Source organism: Photinus pyralis, unplaced genomic scaffold (assembly GCF_008802855.1).
Source record: "Photinus pyralis isolate 1611_PpyrPB1 unplaced genomic scaffold, Ppyr1.3 Ppyr1.4_LG1, whole genome shotgun sequence".
NCBI classification, from domain to species: domain Eukaryota; kingdom Metazoa; phylum Arthropoda; class Insecta; order Coleoptera; family Lampyridae; genus Photinus; species Photinus pyralis.
The window spans coordinates 66,490,193-66,511,243 of record NW_022170249.1 but is presented as its reverse complement, the minus strand read 5'-3'; the positions used below and the strand labels follow the sequence as shown (position 1 = coordinate 66,511,243).

The following is a 21,051-nucleotide window of genomic DNA, read 5'->3' as shown; positions in this document are numbered from 1 at the left end:
CATTCCGTTAAATTTCTACCTAGCTATTTCAATGAACGTATTTTTGTAATTTTTGGCTTTTTTAAACTAATAATAATTATAACTAATTGGTTGTTCGTTTCGAAATAAAAGCTCTGTATCACAGATTATCTTATACTTATACCATTGAATTTATAACTTCAATGCTTATACTAGGTATACTATTAGATAAGGTAATTAGTATCGCAAGCATTTTTAACAACTTGTAGGTATAGTTGGATATGACATTCACTGACCCCCTATTAACGCAGCATTCAGGTATATTCAGTATATGCGGTGCACGAAATGTAAATCGACACAATTCAGTATTGATTGAGCATAACTGAAAAAGCTTCTGCAAGCTTCTTTTGCCTATAGAAATTCGTAGGTATATGATGCCCTAATATAAATTGTTAGTTCCATGAAAACATGGCTTCCTAGAATTAGTATTTTTTATTAAAAGATGTCTCTATTATTACAGTACGCAATCGAACACACCTTTTTCACATAAGCTCACGCAAGCGCCACATTGGCTTCAGTTCGCCAGGTTGAGGACGCTTTCTGAGCTTTAGTGCGTCGTTTTTACGCTAACCTACGCGCTGTATTTTCGTTGACCGAGAAATCCGGGTCATCCCATGTAAGTTTTGTGTGTAAAATATGAGCTTGATTCTTGTATCGGCCAGCTTTAGATCAATCCTACATTTTAATATTTATATTTGCGAAGATAGTTGCTAAAGAAATGATGACAATAATAATAGTAACCTGTGCACATCCAACTTTAATTCATTTCCTACTGTATCTTTGGTTACCCGTAAATTTCGATCACTGTCAAGCGATGGATACTTATTTTCTATATGTCTCTGTCAAGTGATTACAGATAATAAAACGGACGTGAACTGCTCCAATTTAGTTTACACGGTTCTTCTATTTGTAATTCATATGCAATGGTTATTATAGACGAATTTAATTCAACTTTATCTTACACAATGTATAATTACCGGGTGCAATTCCCAGTAACTTACCATTTCATGCAATCTTTTTATATTATGAGAGCAGTTCCAAGGATATTATTGTATTTTTATAGCAAATACCTAACCATTGAAAGCCATTCTCTCTACATAGGTAAGTATATAAAAGTAATTGACGTTATGGGTATGAAGTTTGGTTCTGAATCCGCCCTGCTTTATTTATATGCTTTTTTGATTGTTTCATAGCTCATTTATTTTTTATAGTGTTTCAGTTGCAATACATTTTTGTGTTTTTCTCTAATGGAAATTTCAAAATTAATAGATAGATACCGAATAGAAAACATAGCAGGTACCTAGGCGTATTGTCATTAGAAATATAAAACGAAACTTCATCTGTACCTAAGCCTATAGTAAATCTTTCCCTTCTCCCACAGAAAAGCGGGTTGGCAGAGGATTCATATTATCTTATCCCGATATTTTACTTTGGAAAGCTCTTAGACTTCTGTAAAGCATTTCGATGGATGTTGTAATTCTTCTAATTGTACGTTGATTTGATTGGAATTCAATCTTGAGCCGCAAGGATACGCCGTCACTAGGGTCTCACGAGTAATTGAACCGTTTGGTTTCATCCAGAAACTATTTCTTTATGATTTGATACTGCCATTGCTTATGCCTTTATATAAATACTGATATTACGATGTATGCCTAGTTATAGTAAATGTCCTAAGTATGGTAAATATGGAACGCTGCTCTTGATCAATCTGTGATGCGACACAAATTAATCGTTTAAAGATACTATCTATGTATTACCAATGTACACTTAATTATGGTGACACATTACACTTGACAAATGTTTTAAACATGTTAGATGAAATTGAATGTTTCACGCACTATAACAAATCGTCTCCTCTGCAACCTAGTGGTCTTGAATTTACTGAATATTTATTTGGTGATTTATATTAGATATTTCGTGTGCCCTTACTTTAAACAATCAATCAATACTGGGACAATGAACTATGAAATGTTTATACATAACACGTTGGTCGATACTCTTACAATTAGTGTAATTGTATGTAATAGTTGAGTTTTTGGTCTTTTTGTAATACTAATGCTAAGTTTGCATATCATCTACTATCTGTGTTAGTAAATCCCTTTTATTGGACTGAAATAATATGTTTCGTGGTATATGAAAAGCATTGAGTGTCGATAGAGATTAAAGGGCGTTCGCAGTGACAAAACTTGACCTTTAAATTAGAATGGCATAGCATAGTGGAACGAATTGTGCAGTGGTCTTGGTCATATGAAATTAGTAGGCAGTTCGCGTGCTATTAAGTAAATTTCCTTTTCAGTTTTGTGTCCCCTATCATAAGTCCGATCTCAACTTGTTGAATACACCTTGCTAGTTTCGTTTCGTTTTAATTTTCTAAATGTAGTGTTATTCCGTTTTTCGTTAATAGTAGGCTGGGGCGCCCCACATTAGCACATTTTTCCTATTTCCGATTTAACATTTATCCGTTACTAAAGAACTCCGAGATCTGAATGTTGTGTAGGGAAAACAATTAGGCATTTCTAGTAGAAACACTTGGCTGTTTGCAAAACGTAGTGGCTAAAGAGTTTACCTTGTTATATCTGGGATTAAACATAGTACCTATAAGCCGTCGATAAAGTTGTAATAAGGGTCTTGTTAATTTATTTACGTCCCTGATGATCGACAAAGACTATGGAACGTTATTAATTTATTACTAATAGAAACTTATTGATTTTATACTCTTCACCTAAAAGCAAAGAATAACTAAAAAAATGCAGCAGCGTTTGTGTTGAAATACAATTAATGCCATCCACTAGGATTTTATATAATAATCACATTCAGTGTAAACGTCGTATCCAGTGGCGTAGCGTAGAGGGGCGGAGGGGCGATTCGCCCCGGGCCGCAGTGGAACGGCTATATGAAGACACCGAGACATTGCAATATTTTACAAAATATTTATATGTTTACATTAAATATTATTACTTAAAACTTAAATTAATAGCATGGAAACATTAATAGTAGAAAAGTATGTATACATATAATATATAATATTAACTAATTTGGTAGGTTTCATAATTTATCTATATCAATTTTTCTAGGACCCTAATCACTATAAATTGCAATCTGTAGCAAAGTTTAGTGACAAATTTGGTTCTCTTTTTTTTAGTTTTAATTGTTTAAATCACTGCACTGAAATTTGTAATAGCTGCACTTGTAGCAAACATTTTACGATTTAGGATATCTACTAAAATCTCAAAAATTACAATAAGATAATAATAATTGGTCTTTTTTCTAAATATTTCTGCGAGTTAGGTAGTAAAAATGTAAACAGAATTTTATCCTCATGTCTCTGACCTTACACTAAACCGTTCCACTGTGCGGGCGCCACTTTAGTAGGGGCGGCAGCGTCATACCAGCCAATAATATCCTGGGGCGCTTTTGAAAATACATTTAAATTGTGATTTTGTAAGCAACGACGATGACCATCGACGACGGACTTGAAGATGCTTTAGCTGACAAAAACTGAGGCGGAAATACCTACATGACAAAGAGACTTCTGGTAGGCATACACACAAAAGTTTAAACTTCTGTTCTCAATACTACAATCAGTGTTGGGTATAACCTTTTTACCGTATTACAAAAAACTTGAAAAAGTGCGCTGTTTTCCGGCTGTCTGTCTTTATTGTAGGGTGTGTTGTTCATCTGGTACATTGATCATATAGGTATCAAACGAAAGCTTATAGACATAATGTCAAAAGGTGAACCTCTAAACAATCGCTCGTTTTAAAAGTACTGAAATCTAGGATAGAATAAGAATTTGAACTCTTTTTTTAAATCAACTATAGGGGAACTCAAACTGTTCACCAGCTCCTAAAGTATAGGGCGGCAAACCTTAATCGCGCCCAGGGCGCCAACGAGCTACGCTACGCCACTAGTCGTATCCTTAGTTATTTATTAAAATTAAGACTTATATAAGAGTGAATCACTTTCCCCCGTGGAGTCTGTAGTAAATAATTAAAAGAATAGGTTTCCAACAAATTGGAGGGAAGAGAGATAACACGAACCACTTTACCTAGTTCTGAGTTGAAAGTACTGTGATGTACCAACGCATTAATGATGAATATTATTATATGCTGAAACAAATTTAGATAACGTTTTACAAGATTATGTTATCCAATCTCAAGCACTCTGGACATGCCTTATAAATATGGCTACAAGTACCTAATTGACCAACATGCATACGAAATGGGATTTGTTATCATTATAGTAACTGTAACGTAATTTTTATTAAAAAGATAACAATAATCAATCGACTGGGCAATTAAAAATTTGTGTTACGTAGTCACCTTCATTTTGTAATAATGTGAACCATTGTATGTATATATTGTATAATAAACCCTAAGTTAAAATAACCTTGTATAACACCTGAACAGGTAAAGTATGAGAATGAAAACTATGTATTGTAAAAAATGCTCAAAACGTCCACCATTATTTTAACGACAACATTTCGCTCTGCGCTTCATATTATCCAACACTTGTTCTAGCATTTTAGATATAATTCTTCCAAGTCCATCAGTGACTGCTTCTCAAAGTTGATCAAGTGTGTGGAGATGGTTTTGAAAGATATTGTTTTAACATAGGAAACAGGACAAAATATACAGGGTGACAATTTGAAAACTTACCATCCCTCATATCTTAGTAAATAAACGAGATATTAAAAAAAATCAAAATCCGTTTCGGTAATTCGGAGGGGGAATCACAATGACATAGTTGGCGACGCACCCCCTCCAACCCCCTGCGCCCCAGCCACCCCCACTTTTAAATCTTAAATAGTGACCCCCCATGTGTGATACGTCGTTGGAAAGCTCTGACAAAATGCTTTGCAACCATACCAAAAGGTTCGCCAAGAGTTTGAGAATAGATTATAACTGGCGATCAAAAATGAGTTGCTGTCGAGTCGGCTTTGGAAGTTCAAGTTAAATACGATTTTCCATGTTTATTTTTTGATTTGCACGATAATTACTAACCTAAATGTAATACTATTTGGTATGGTTGGAAAGCATTTTTTCAGAGCTTTCCAACGACGTATCACACATGGGGAGTCACTATTTAAGATTTAAAAGTTGGGGTGGCTAGGGCGCAGGGGGTGTGCGTCGCCAACTATGTCATTGTGATTCCCCTTCCGAATTACCGAAACGGATTTTGATTTTTTTAAATATCTCGTTTATTTACTAAGATATGGGGGGTGGTAAGTTTTCAAATTGTCACCCTGTATGTATTTGTATCATAAGTGCAATATGATCTCTTAATCATTTTCCTCTGTTTAGTCGTCTTTTCCAAGCAACAGGTACCTAATAGTCTTTATTGCAATTATTTAAAAAAAAGATGGATTTAAAGTCTTCTTAAAGAGCGTTAAGGTTTTAAATCCGGCATTATTGGATAAAATCGAATCAATTACGGATGATTGCTTAATAGAATCCAAGGCGAAAGAAGATGATGTAATTAAGATGCTTAATTAAGGAGAACTTAGTGGCAGTCGAGAGGCGAAATGTGTTCTCAAATGTATCTACATAACATTGGGTGTAATAGAGATGACGGGGGTGAAATTCAGGAAAACGGAATAAAAGAGCAAATTCCCTCCGGATTTGATCAAGCGAAGGCTAGCGCTCATATCGAAAAATGTAAGGGAGATTCGCGCAGGAGATCCTTGCGAGACGGTGGCGGCGTTCGGGGTAGGGAAGATTTGTGGGAACATTAATATAGTGATTTTGAAATGATTTCGCATAGCAGCATTCTGTATATCCTAGTAATAATAAAAAGCACATTCTTTATTCACTTACTAGGTATACTTTCTTTCTGAAACAGCTTTAGCAGTACGAATACCCCAAAAGTCGGGTTTAAATGTAACGGTGTTACTGAAATAAAAGCTGTAAAAATGTGTTAAGCTTCACTGGCGGAAGTCGACGCGTAAATTCGGACTTTCATTTAGTGGAGATATGCGTACGAAAGCAAATTGCACGCGTCCTTTTTGGTTTCATATAAGGTTGATTGCCCCTACTAAAAGTTTTGTTTTTTTATAACAAACACAGTAAACGTAGATAAGTACGTTTAACACCAAGGCGTCAGTTTGTTACCTGAAACGAAGTTGAGTACCTACACTATTTTTGTACTCCGGTACTCAGCATCAATTTCAATTTTAAGGCCAAATTTAAATGAATTTTGTTTTATGTAGTAAACATTTTTGCGGTAAAATCTATAACAATAATTAAGACTCTTGAGTAAAACGACTGTGCGGAAATGTTAATTGAAAACGTTGCGGATTTTTCTATTGAATAATAAATAATAACAGAGCGGCAACATGAAAGAATCATCGGCATGCTACATTAAAAACTATGGACCTTGGCATTTTACAAATTACTGAACGCATTATTAACGAGCTCCTAGCGAGTTTAATTTTGTGGTGTCTGTCCGTCTGTCCGTCCGTTATCACGATAACTCAAACGAATGGATCGATTAGGATGATGTAGGCGGATTCTTTATCAAATTTGTAGATCGGAGTTCGTGAATTGGCAATGTAGCCCAAAAAGTAAGGAAGGCCCTTTTGACATCTCCGCGAGTTATGAATCGAATTGCATGAAATTCAAAATGTGTATAGCTTTAGCCATATAAATCGAAATTCCAAAAATTGCACCTAATCGATCAACATTCACAGTGCCTTGTTCGCATCTCGACCATTTACAAACCGGATTGCAAACTTTCTTATTTATGAAGGTATTTAAATGAAATTTGATGCATAGCCACTTGGAATAAAAGCAAATATAACGCCAGTTTCAAAATTTCGTTTTGCGCATGCGCAGTGCCAACTTTCTTATTTATAGAGGGATTTAAATGAAATTTGATACATAGCCACTTGGAATAAAAGCAAATGTAGCGCCATTTTCCAAATTTGGTTTTGTGCAGGATGTGCAGTGCCAACTTTCTTATTTATGCAAGCAATTAAATGAAATTTCATGCATGTACACTTTAAATAATGGTACAACTAACGTCAGGTTTAAAATTTGGTTTTGCACATGCTATAGCTATACCCAGGAGCTCGATTTCTATATTTGTTTAGTTTATTTATTACTTGGAGCTATAAAAATCTATTTCAAGTCCCTAGGTGCATGTCTTTTTATTTGCTTATTTATTCAATCTTTGACAATTAGTACATTGGGTTTTTTTTAATAAGAGCGAATATCCAGTTTACAAGGTTATTGGAAGTCTTCACAGCATTTTGCTAAATTAAAAGCTGCTTCGCAAAGATCATCAGTTGTCTGCTTTGCACACTTCTCCACGATCTGGTCTTTTTTGCTATCGGCGTAAGTAAGCGGCAACGAGACCTTTAAAGCAACATCGTCAATTTCACCATCGGCATTCATGATTCCAGTTTTTTCCAGGATACATTTTACATAGCATTTTATATCATCGCTGATCTCTGAACTGTCGCTGAATATATCTTCCAAGTCGTCGCTTTGGAGATTGTTGAGTTTGACACACTCATCGGCACTTTCCACCACTTTCTGAAAAAACTCCGGATTCGCGTCTTGATCCGTCTTTAATGATTAAGTTTTGCAATGAAAAGTGTTCATTTTACCATGGATTAGTGTACTTACGATTTGTTGTGACATCGATATTAAGCAGGAACATACTATGATAACGTACTTCATTGTGCTGTTCACGTAGAATACAACTGGAATGAAATGAGATTCGCCCTATATATAGGGATTTAACACAGATTTTACCGGAAATGGAATTCAATTTAAATTTAATACACAATTAGGTATGAAAATTAAGTGCAAGGTAATCACAATTTTTATTACCCGTTACTGTTGCGTGATTAAATTATAGGCTAATTTTATGTGATCATCTAGCTAAATTTATTTGCTGTAATATATTGTTGTTATGTATGCTAAATTAATTTTTCTAATTACATTTTTTCTTTGATAATGTCGACAATTGGGACTAAAGAACTCTCTGACAGAATACATTGATTCTTCAGTCTGTGATGCAACATGGACGACTACGGACTATTGCATGCAATTCCGATCACCAATATATCTTTGCAATAAGAATACCTATCGTATATTAGACACCGTATATGATTTAGGGAACATAGGCAGTTCTGTACTTTGATACAGGGCAACTGCGCTACAGCAACGACACTGCCGCTTAAATACACACTGCAGAACAAGCTGAAACGTGAAGTCCTTTTGGCTAAAAAAGCAAGTTTATGGAATCATACTTTCTATACCTATGTGTGCATTTAAGAAATTTTTGAGTTTACTTGGATTTTTGGATCGTCTCGATTTACAATTGGGATATCGCTCTTAGCAAAATACCCGATGCAATAATACTTGCAGGATGTGGCGGTACCGCTCCGTTGCCGAGTCATATGGTCAAACCGAGGTGCAAACCAAAAAAAGTACATGTTTTTCGTTTCTCAAAAGTTTAGCACAAAAACGTCATACTAAATAACGCAAAATAACGTTTTTCGGCAGATAACCTAAATGCACAGAATACGGCCTTCTCAGAATAGAAACAGCAATGTTACAAATTTGTATGGTATTTTGGCGTACCCTGGTGGGTGTACTGTGAACTAAAGCATCAAAATCAGAGTAGCGCCATCTGGTGACCAGCTTCTAAATCCATAATTTCCCCAATTCGATCTAAATCACAAATATAGATAAAGAATACACAGTTGTTAAATTGCAAGTATATTTAGATACAATCACATTACATTATTTAACACAGACATCTTAAATTACATGTTTACAAATTACATATAAAACTCAGAAGTAAGTGCAACTTACGCTTTGTAGAAGTGAACACTTTGCAAAAAGATCCTTACGTAACTAGTTGTCCTACGAAATATTTGGTTTTAATTGCTGTTTGGACTAAATGTTTGTTAAAAAATATCTTTAGAACTAAATTTTTTGTTCCAAGAGGTGATAAAACCGTTTCAGCAAATTGTCACACAAGTTTTCGACAACAAATGTTAACTTGATCGTGGTGCTTACTGGTTACTTGAGAAGCGAGAGTGGAAGTTGTTGAATTATCTAAAACGAATTACAATATAAGTATCTACATCTATATGAATATAAAACTCAAGTCTACACCCTTTTGCGCCTATAGGTACAGTTGGTAATAATTCTGCGTCAATTTGTACCTGTTACTTACCTTGCATAAATAGGAAAGAAATAACAGCACATTTCAACCCTCTTCGCGTTTCAAGCACAAAACAACCTGTTTCAAAATGTGGGAAACGATGCCTTTTTGATATTTTATTGTTACAATCCGCCACACAACACTTTTTACGGTCACATAACTTGTTCATATTTTAAATCTTTCAAAAGTCAAAATTGACATGTGGAAAACCTGTGTACGTATAAAATCGACGGTAAAAATATTTCCTGTAACGAGATTTGAGTCTGAGATAAATAGTTCTCCGTACAACCACGGGAAACGCTGTAATCAGTGACAATTTAGCGCCATTTATGTTTCTGTTCTGTGAAGGTCTTATTCTGTGCCTAAATGTTAAGTTTGACGTTTCTGATACTTCACGAACGCTTTGATTTGCGGGAATACTCGCGGGAATATGAAACATTTATCAAAACCCGCTATTTGAAAGTAAGGTAGGTACGTTTTCGTTTTCTCGAAACGATAACTTTACGCCCGTAAAAAGTATAAGTAAACGAAACGCTTAATTAAACAAAAATGTCAAGCCGAATATGTTAAATTGCCTATCTAATTACCGTCCAAGGATTTTTTTTAAATATATTGCCCAAATTCATTGCCTGTTCACGTACCTGTAATTTACAATAATAATACATAACGAAATAATTGTTTGAATTTAAATTAATAAATTACGTAAACCTATGTTGTGCCAATAATTAGTATAATGAAGGAAGTATGATCAATTAGTATAATAAGTAGATACCTACGTTGAATGTTAACTGTTGTATTAGTATATTTCTATTAGTTTTTAACCATCGATAACACAGAGACATATTTTTCTCAGATTATACGTACACTTTTTGTTTATTTAAAACAAATAATAAGGAATTGAATACGAATCACTATTGTATTTGCTATTACTCATGTAATCATAATTCATAAAATCATAAATTTTTAATAATCGCGTGGTTCCCGTTCAACTGAGCTATGTCCTGCTCATCGTAGGTCCTGCTGTTTAGAATTACTACCGGGCCACAACTTCCAATGGGGACAACATTCATTCACTTTAAAGTTTTGTGATAAAACCCACTATAGTAACAAGAGAGCTCAAATTTTTAGCTTGCTAGAAGATGGCTTTTTCATTTTAGAATATTGCAAATCGCAAATCACCGGAACCAATTAACTATCATGTGCTGTTATTAGTCTGATATGAATTGCAGGTCGTTTGGTACACAATACCTCAAATAGTGGAATCAATCCCACGAAGAATCGCAAGGTGCGAAACCAATAATGCAATAAGCAAGACCGCTCGCAAAAATACCAGTACTATAAACTAGGAGAATGCCATGCCATGGATGTCCCAAACTCGTGACATTTTAGCAGGTAGTTGTTTGTTACAAACGCCTACATTTTCGCAAACCTGTAAACTCTCTTTATTGGAAAGAAATTAAAAAAAAAAACTCCACGAATACATCTTGCACTCCATTCCCTTCGGTGGGGAATCAATTATGTTAAATAAAATTAAATGTATATGTATTAAGGGCATAAAGTGATGTTTATATTCTCGACGGAGACGAGTTAAAAAGCTCGAGGGCCGATAGTAAGACATAAACAAGTATAAATTGTGCATTAGAATAAGAGGTCGAGGAGGAGTGCTATGGTTGGTAGAAATTAATTCCTTTCGTTGACCCCTTCGGGCTCTCGTGACTATTGCCTGGCAACAAGTTTTCTAAAACCTGTTAAATTATTTTCAACTTATGCTCACTCTCTTGTGATATTATTACAGAAAATAAGGTGCAAGTACCTTCTGATCGGGACCTTTTATGTATCTGAACGCCTTTAGCGATGACTAATAAAACTCAGAACATTTTGTCTTACAAGAAAGTAACAGCGTTCTTTAATTTCAGAATATCTACCTCATCATGTCCATGGATTCGGATCATCAAAACAAAAGACTAAATTTAGAAAAGGCAACGAACTTTATGAAACAGTATCGCGATCCTGAGTCTAAGGAGTTGAAGAAGTTGTCAGCCAATCAATTCATGGAGGTGTGGAGTCACTATGATAGGGATGGTAAGTAGATGTTCCTAATATTGCAATGCATTTCTCTTTCAATTAATCATATACTTAAGTATCGTACTGACGCTAAATTGAAATGTTCTTCCTGTAGTATTCCACTGAATTGCGTTATAATTACAAAATATACTTTATTAAGGGTCCTCAGAGCCTTTATAGTTTTGTATTGTTGTCCGTCCGTCCGTATGCGCTATAACTCTTTTTAAAAGTCGAAATTTGGCGTACGGGTACTTTGGGCATTAAGATAAGACGCTATTGATTTTCAGGAAACTGGCTCAATAAGAACAAATGGACTTCGAGTGACTCGGAAACAGGAAAAACTGTGGGCTCAAAATAATAGAAATCAACATATTTCATTCCCTAGGTCATGTATCGAGTTAGGACTTTCGATAGATTATTCCCCATGACTCTTATATGTGTAACAATTCAATATAACTCCTCTCTGTGGTCTAGATCACAAGTTTCAGAACAAAATGTATCCAAAATTATCTTTTTCACATGAATTTATTTACCCAAGTATACCCGGTTCATACTATAATACTGAGGATCCTTCTATATTTCTTGATAAGTTGACATTGTCCGCATCACTTTTATTTCTCAAAATATCACCGAAAAACATCTAAAACCTGCAATTTAGAATACCCTGTACACAGACGGGCGGACAGAAAGTCCAAATGACCAAAATTTAATCACTTAGTCCGTTGACCTATTACTGAAAAGAGAATTGGAAAATTCGAAACCGTTCGTAATATACATAGAAAGGAAGAGTCTGTCCGTCGGTGTACATGAAAACTCGCGAACTCCTGACAGTGACACACGAGCTCCTGTCCTTCTGTCCGTCTGTAACAAATATAGCAAACGAGCAAAGTACATTATTACTTCTAATATCGCTAGAATGAGAAGTAACGCGATCTTTCAGGCCTCTTTTAATTTGCAAATTGCAATATATTGCGGTGCGATTATTCTGCATACACATAGCTTACAAAACATACTACCCATTATACATGCATACATAATAAATATGTAGAAGACCATAATTACTTGTTATCAAATTGTTATGAAAATTAAAAATAGTAAAGGTCCCAGAATGGATCCCTGCGGTACATCTTTTTGGAATGTGAGAAATTTGAATTGAGCCTCATTTACTTTTACAGCCTGCATCATGTTACCCAAATATGATTTAATTAACACACTGATTGTGTTGAAATTATAAATAGCTACTAATTTTTGTATTAATATATCGTGTGCCACGTTATCAAAAGCTCGAGTGAGCCCTATACAAATGGCTACGGAGTAAGAACACACGATGCTGTCTTCCCCAATTAAATTTATATTTCTGCTATGGTATTACAGTTGTTGCAGATTAAGATGTACAATGGCTGACATATGTTTCGGTTTGATTATCAGCAGACCATTATCAAAGCAAAAACTACAAGAATACAATAATTAAACGGTTATTATAAAATTGGAAAATTAATTACTTATTAAACGACGACAAATTAACAATAGTAATTAAACTAAACGGCAAAAGCCGGAGTTAAAGTCAAAAAACTAGGACGCTGAAGACCATGTCTGCTAGTCCGCATTAGGGAAACCCATGTCCATAAGTTAACATGTAGTCAATGACGTTGAAACATAATTAAGGACAAAAAGCCGGGATGAGCCAAACTATTGACGCTTAAGGCATGTCACACAGCCGCAGTTGTCTGAATCTAAAAAGGTTTACATTAAAAATAAGTAACTAACATTAATTAACTTACCTACTATAAAACGAACGCTAGCCAATAACGGCGGACAATCTCCCACTTGTTCATTTAAAAGTTTAACGGCGGGATTTTTCAAATATGGAGTATTGACCATTTTCATAGCACTTCAAAGAGTAATTTACAAAGCTAATAACTGCATCCATGGTACTTTTGTTTTTTCTAAACCCAAATTAGCTTTCATCAAAGATCTGTCTTTGTTCAAAATAGAAATTTTCCTAAACATGACTAGTTGAAAAACTTGAAACTTGAATATAGGTAATATAGAGATCGCCCTATAATTTTTGGGACCATCCCTGTCACCGCTCTTATATAATGGCGTAACCACTGGAATTTTTAGCTTATTTGGAAACACTCCCTCCCTGAGAGATACCAGTTTGCTTAACGGTTCTACAAACAAGGTAATGTTTTTCTTTATTACCTGTGTACTAGCCCTGTACACATCCTTCGATTCTTAGAGACACAATTACATCTCTAACTTTGATTTTTTAAGCTATTTTTCCCAAATTTTCCATAGTAATAAGTTAAAATTAATTAATTACTTCTTATTCATTTAAATGTTATACTGATGAACGTCGAAACCTTGAACAATATACCTAAGCCGATTTCAAAAGCAGTCAGACTGCATCCCTGCCATTTCCACCTATTTTTTAATATCTATATATATAACAAAACAAAATATCATGAGAGTTCAATGATTTTTTCACAATTTCCTGGTAGGTTGAAAAACATCGTTGAATTTCCCATGACATTTTGAGCAGGAGATATTTATTAACAAGTTAAAAAGTAATCGTAAACGATTTACATAAAGCGCATTTCCACTTGCATTCATTTCCCATTTGTAAGATGCAACTTCTGTTAAAATCGTAAAAATCCGGCCACAAATAGGAAAGATAGCGTTGCACATGGGCAATCCATTGTTGACGTGCTACTTCAATTTCAGTTTATGAGAAGAATTTCATTTCAATGCTTTTCTAAATAAGAAAGTTGGAACTGCGCATGCGCAAACCTAAGATTTTCCTTTGTTCCAAGCGCCTAAGTATCAAATTTCACTTAAATAGTTCCATAGATAAAAAAGTTGGCACGGCGCATGCGCAAAATAAAATTTTGAAATTGGCGTTTGATTTTCCTTTATTCGAAGTGCTTCTGTATCAAATTTCGTTTAAATTCTTCCATAAATAAAAAAGTTGGCACTGCGCATGCGCAAAACCAAATTTTGAAATTGGCTTTTGATTTTCCTTTATCCCAAGTGCCTATGTATCAAATTTCGTTTAAATTCTTCCATAAATAAAAAAGTTGGCACTGCGCATGCGCAAATCCAAATTTTGAAATTGGCGTTTGATTTTCCTTTATTCCAAGTGCCTATGTATCAAATTTCATTCAAATACTTTTATAAGTAAAAAAGTTTGCAATTCGGTTTATAAAATGGTCGAGATGCGAAAAGGGCACTGTGAATTTTGAATCGATTCGATCCAACTTTTGGCATTGCGTATTATATGGCTAAATCTATGCCCATATTGAATTTCATGCAATTCAGTTTCATAACTAACGGAGATGTAAAAGCGATCGAACATTTCTAAACAAAGTTATCGTTCACACGGACAGATAGATGGACAGACAGACAAAGGAACAGACGGAGAGACCAACCGGCAGGCGACAGATAGCAATGCAAATTTATAAACGATCTCTAGGATCGTTAATAAACGGCAAAAGTGTAAAATTATGGAACATGTAAAAAACGGTTTTTTGTTTTTTTTACAATAACTTTTTTGTAAGCGGTACAGAAAAAATTCCTTCCTTGGTACAAGACTAGACACCATAACGAACCAAATAGCGAAAAAAGTAGAACAATAGCTCTTAAGATAAAAAAACTAGTAGCGTCGCAAAGTTAGCGGACGGACGGACGGACGGACAAAGTGGCCACAATAGCGCATTTTTTTTTTGTGGAAATGCGCTAAAAAATGATTCTTGTGATGAATTCCTTTACGCCACGGCGACTTTGAAAGATGTAACTTTCTAGGAAAACAAGTGGAGTACTTTTTTGGATCTTAAAATGTCATATACAATTTATTTCAGGACACCTAAACAATAATCTCCCATATTAATAATGCTAGATAGTTTCCGTTTAACATAGCAACAGTGAAAAGCACTTTAATTCTAAAAGGAACGCTTCTCTGTATTGCAGGAAATGGATACATTGAGGGATCGGAATTGGATGGATTTTTGAGAGAGTTTGTTTCTAGTGCAAATATGACTGATATCGCACCCGAGGTTTGTGTTTATTTACTTACGCAAGTGAAATAAGTATTTTCCTTAACTTTAGTATTGTCATTAAAGTCAACGCAGCACGCAAAAAGGAAATTCCGTAGGCATAGTCGCGATAACGCTGGAAAACCTAGAAAAAACGGTACTTTCTCCACCGGTTTTCTTATGTTTTCAGCATTTTCGCGACTATCTCGGTGAAATTTTCTTTTTCAGCTTTATTATTGCTTCCTCTACCTTTCCTATTTTATATCGTTTTCTTGTACTGTAGCAATATTGTTGTCATTAAACTTGTATCTCCAGTTTCCCTTCAGGTGTTATTCAAAGTAACTCAAACAGTTTTCCTAAACAAAAATAAGATTTGGTTAATTATTCTGTCTAACCCGTTATCAATTTTCTATAAAGGATTTAATTTAAAGTAATTAAAAAGAAATGGAAACACTGTATTGGTGTCTTTAGTAGACTTGGATCATATACCTAGTATTCTACCATTTTCAAGTAAGTAAACCCGTAATGCTCATGATGAGATACACGATGAAAAACAACCAATGAATATGAACCACTTGAGGTCATTTTACCATTTCAAGGTAGATAGATTAGGTCACAATATGCAAGATCCCACCCCTACTTCCCTTATTTTGTCTTGAAATATATGGGGATATTCATCGATATTTGTTGATTGCACCTTATATATGTAATTACGGAAATGAGACTCCTTGAATGAACACTGAAGGTTGAGACAGATTGCATCAATAGCTATTGGTGTAATAGTACCACTTTTTGCCAAATGACTGCGTCTTATAATGAATGTTTCCAGGCCGTATCTGATGAAATGCTAACTGAACTGAAAGCTTGCTTTATGGAAGCGTACGATGACAATCAAGATGGAAAGATAGATATAAGGGAGGTGAAGTATCTGTTGCTGTTTTGTATTGTTTTACTTATATTGTTATAATTACAGCTTGCCCAGTTGTTACCGATGGAAGAGAACTTCTTACTCCTTTTCCGATTTGATAATCCATTGGAATCGAGCGTTGAGTTCATGAAAGTAACAGTGCAATTAAACGAAGTTGGCTATATTACTTATTAATTTCAGATTTGGAGAGAATACGATACTGATGGGAGTGGGTACATAGAGGCTGATGAGTTGAAGGTAAGTTTAAAGGCAGCCGTTTCTTCACGTCGCCTTTGTTTAATTGAAAATTTATTTATAGAACTTTTTGCGAGATTTACTTAAAGAAGCCAAGAAGATTAACGACGTTTCCGAAGATAAACTAATTGAGTACACAGATACTATGGTAATTAAGTGTCGTAGTACAGAAAAGTTCACTTAACTTTTAATGTGTTATAGCTTCAAGTATTTGACTCGAATAAAGATGGCAGACTTCAGCTTTCAGAAATGGCCAAGTACTGACTATATCCTTAAATAAGTGATTTTTTATAATTGTTCACGTTTTTAGATTACTTCCTGTTAGAGAGAACTTCTTATGCAGGCAGGTCTTCAAGGTGAGTGAGGTACAGATCAATTTCTTTTTAAACTGTGTCAAACACAAAAGTGTGATGTAAACACAAACGTGATGGATTGTCCATGTTGTTTGTTTAGACACAGTTCGTCAAAATTGTTATTTACAGCATCAAATATAAAAGTAACATGATAATTATCTAAAAACACATTTGCGTGCATGTTTAGGTACATTAGGAACTGCTAAATGTGAATGCCCGTAGAGAATCCAGAAACTATTATCTAGAACTTGTTCACTACTTACTTCTCCATATTATAATTATTTAATGTTATAAAAAGCGACAAACAATGCTTCCCAAACACTTTTCGATGTTAGAGAAATAGTTAGCTACTAAGTCAAACCATTGAATAAAAACACTTTTATTCAATGGTCAAACTTAATTAGTCAGGTTAACGTTAGGCTAGTGACGATAAAACAACTTTGTAACAAATATTCAACTAAATTTTCGACGCCAGTCAACTCAAATTACGTATATGAAATAATTTTGTTCTATACATATTAATTCGGGAGTATCCTGGGGAGTATTAAAATGGTTGGATTGATAGGTATGAAATAAGTAATTAAAGTTTTTTCTTGAGGTTATCGGTTTAGCTACATTTATTATAGCATCTTCGGACCTTTGCTGTAATATAAGTACCTATATATGATTCATATGTACTTATATTACAGCAAAGGTCCGAAAATGCTATAATAAATGTAGCGAAATCGATACCCTTAGGAAAAACTTTAATTACTTATTTCATACCTATCAATCCAATTAAGAAAAGTAATTACAATGGAGACATACATCAATAAAATATTAAAATGGTTTAAGTTTGTGACAACACTTACTTACTTTTTTTGATTTCATTTTACTTCGCCCTTAATTTTTTAAGTCTGCTAATACACTTACACAGTCCGAGCCGGGATTCGAACCAGAGACCCTCACTGTCGTAGTCAAGCAGCCACTCCACTACGCCATGTAAGCAGATAAAATAAGTCGAGTAAATTAGTGAATTGCTTAGGTAATAATCGTGAGAAGTTTATACCAAAATAACATTATATTCGTCATTAATATAGGACAAGTCGCGATAGTCAGTCTTCAATTGGTATTCCGTGTGCAACTTTGTGAAGCAATATCATGCAATATATCCGTAAAAATGTGTAGATTACGGATATCCATGGGGCGTACCTCTCAGGGCTGGCCGAAAGGAGAAAACAACCCCTATACAAAAATACATGTTACGATAAAAAAAATAGCTAAAAATATTTTCCAAATGTATGTATTTGCTTGAATCTGTGTGGAGCAAACCTGTAAGGAGTACCGGAAGGGAGAAAACTACCCTTAAACAACCCCTATCGAAAAATAAATGTTGCTACTTATAAATATTTTTCAAAATGTATTTATTCGATTGTATCTCTTAAGGGGCGTACCTCTAAGAAGTGGCGGAATGGAGAAAACTACCCTTAAACAACTTTAAACAGCCCCTATATAAAAATAATGATGGAAAATAGCCGAAACTATTTTATAAAATGTATTTGTCTGCTAGATTGTCTATAAGGGGTACCAATAGAGGGTGGCTGAAGAGAGAAAGAAGAAAGGGATGGATAAAAGAAGAAAAGAATGCTTTATATTTATATTATATTTGCATAGTTTTAACGTAACAAAGTTGCCATTTACAGCTATTTTTATTCTAAAAATGGATTTATTACTCGTTATCGAAATTGCTAACCAATGCATCGTCAGAATCAGTAGTTTTTTTATCTATTTCAATGTTTGAACAGAATTCGGGATCAGCCTCACATTCGCACATTTCCGTACAACCCATTTTTTTGGGTTAAACATTTGCACCTTCGAGTACAATTATTTTTTTTACAAGAACATTTTAAAACATTTAGTAGTTCTTCGGGTGCGCAAGGAAGAGTATACATAATGGGTTCAAATTTTTCGTTTTCTAATTTCCAACCGTATTCCGTTGGTGGCGGTAAATTCGGCTGAGCATTGAGTAATTAAATATTCACTCAACGGGCTGAGTCTGTGTATCCCGATTCCATTCAATACATTGGTAGTGACATCTTTGTATTGCCGATTTTAACGCTGCTTGAGTTGGAAGCATATTATGATCAGTGGAAACTTGACTTTGTGCAAACAACCACCATCTTAGTTCTGCTGGACTTTTAAAATATTTTTTTGATGCTGAATATAAAGAACAGACAAAAGCCTCGATCTGCTCAAAATCAGAGTCACTTAGTGTTTCGTTTTTACCTAAAGAATCCAATGCCTGAAGTGTAGATGAAGTTTCTTCTAAGAACTTTTTCCAAAAACTAATTTTAGCTTTGCCCTTAAAACCCCCTGTTACATCTGATCCTGAAAGGGCATGAAGACCTGGAAGTGCTGCAGCTTTGAGTGGACCAAGAGCTTCCTACATTGGTTGTAAAGGCATTTCACGACTGCTCTGGCTAGAACCAATACATATAAACATGGAGCTCGTCTTACAGCCAATAACAAAACATCGGTATCTGGCGAAAGAGTTCTTACTGCCTTTGCTCCCCTTTCAGATGCATCTAAAGAACGAAGAATCATTCTGGTATCGACTTCTTAGTGTGAACTCTTTAAGTGGTTCATATCGCCTCATATCACAGTACAAAGCACCGTATTTTTATAAGAACAAACGATCTTTTTATTACACCTATTCCCTAAAGCAATAAGATTTTTTGAAAAATACCGAGTTACATCGTCTTTTGTGAAGGTGTGAGACAAAAGCTTTTTAATGGTTGTATTTTATATCGGTTTTTCGTCAACATGGTAACGTTATAGGGTCTGTACCATTTTGCCTTCTGGTTCTTGCCGATGAGTTAAGCGAGCCTATAACATAATTATTAAAAATAACGTGTATTTCTGAATATGAAGCATATTTTTTTAACATTTTATTTGAAAACTGCTCAGATAGGTCAGAAAGGTAGATGCTGAAACCACTATTTACAAAAGGCGAAGATAACGATTGTCCCAGAAAATGCCCACCTATTTTTGAACGCGTTACGGGTAATTTAGGGTAAGTAATTTATATTTTTTATATATTAAACCTATTAGGTGTTTATATTATTATGAATCTACAAACAATTTTCTAGTACTTAGGTAAAGGGGGTTGCAACCCCTATCTTATACTTCTTAGTAGTAAGTACTATTACAGAACATAAACAAAATTAACATTAATATCAAACTTGACGTCAAATTATATTTAAGCAAAATTATACATACACTATTAAAAATTACAACCCTTCAGGTAGTGATGGGTCTTCCTAATATTAATTTTTTAGTAAAACACTGTATTTTTTATTATCTGAAGTAACCATTAGTCAATTTAACCCACAAAATGCAATTATTTAATAATATATTGAAAAGGACGGTTTGAGGGTAGTTTCCACCCCTCTGCGACCTTTGCGAGATGCGCCCCATAGAAATTCGTATTCTACACGTTTTTCCGAGTATTTTGATGTACGCATAATATTGCTTCACTTATTTGCACACGGGATCTAATTTTTGTACAATTCAACACTGACTACGAGTACTTACCTTACCTATGTATATACTTTCGCTGTAACGTTTCTACCTGTGTGTTTTTAATTGATCTAGCAGGCGCTGGATGGACCTTGAGATTTGAACCGAAAATTCATCAGTAGTTGATTATTTATTTTCGAAAAAATCAAACCGCTTTTAATTTTTTATTGTCAACACTCAAATACAAATTTTCCAAAAAGATGCCAAGTTACTTGTACGAAATCCAATTCAATTCCACCTGAATCTACTCGTATCGTCAACCACTTATAGAATGGATAATGCTGGTAAAAAAGTTTTTTCCCGGGAAAAAAACTTTTAAAAATTTTTTTTTAAAATTTTTCACCAAGGGGTTGAATCGGTTAAATCGCTTCGAAAAATATTTCTACTTATAGAATCAAGAACAACCAAAGGCCGCGGATAAATAAATTCCCAGGATGAAGATCGTTTGCATCAGAGATAAGATTAACGAATTTTGAACACATTGAATTTTTACTGGCATAAAAAGAATGACAAAATATCCTGAATCTGCTTCTAAGTGATTTGAAATTTAATTCAAGTATGTCTTAAGAAAATGAAGAACCTTGTCAATTTGAAACGTTTTCAAGTATACATTTCATAGTCGTGCTTTTACCTTTGGATTGGTAGAAGCAGTACAGAGAAATCGAACAAGTAATTTGTAGTG

General features: G+C 34.5%; 2 protein-coding genes across 2 annotated transcripts; one reads left to right on the top strand and one right to left on the bottom strand.

The window, feature by feature from the left end:
* Positions 1–550: 550 nt before the first annotated feature.
* Positions 551–17,440, top strand: LOC116159956 (calbindin-32-like). The gene is made up of 9 exons (XM_031473068.1): positions 551–634; positions 11,115–11,280; positions 15,232–15,317; positions 16,126–16,215; positions 16,270–16,356; positions 16,405–16,461; positions 16,523–16,606; positions 16,660–16,715; positions 16,769–17,440. Exons 2-9 carry the CDS (start codon positions 11,130–11,132, stop codon positions 16,872–16,874), a joined length of 717 nt encoding a protein of 238 aa, XP_031328928.1. The 5' UTR covers positions 551–634; positions 11,115–11,129; the 3' UTR covers positions 16,875–17,440.
* Positions 7,150–7,728, bottom strand: LOC116159961 (general odorant-binding protein 56h-like). Its single transcript, XM_031473072.1, has 2 exons — positions 7,647–7,728; positions 7,150–7,586 (listed from the first exon to the last, which is right to left on the bottom strand). The coding sequence occupies exons 1-2, from the start codon at positions 7,698–7,700 to the stop codon at positions 7,245–7,247; spliced, it is 396 nt and encodes a 131-aa protein (XP_031328932.1). The 5' UTR covers positions 7,701–7,728; the 3' UTR covers positions 7,150–7,244.
* Positions 17,441–21,051: the final 3,611 nt, after the last annotated feature.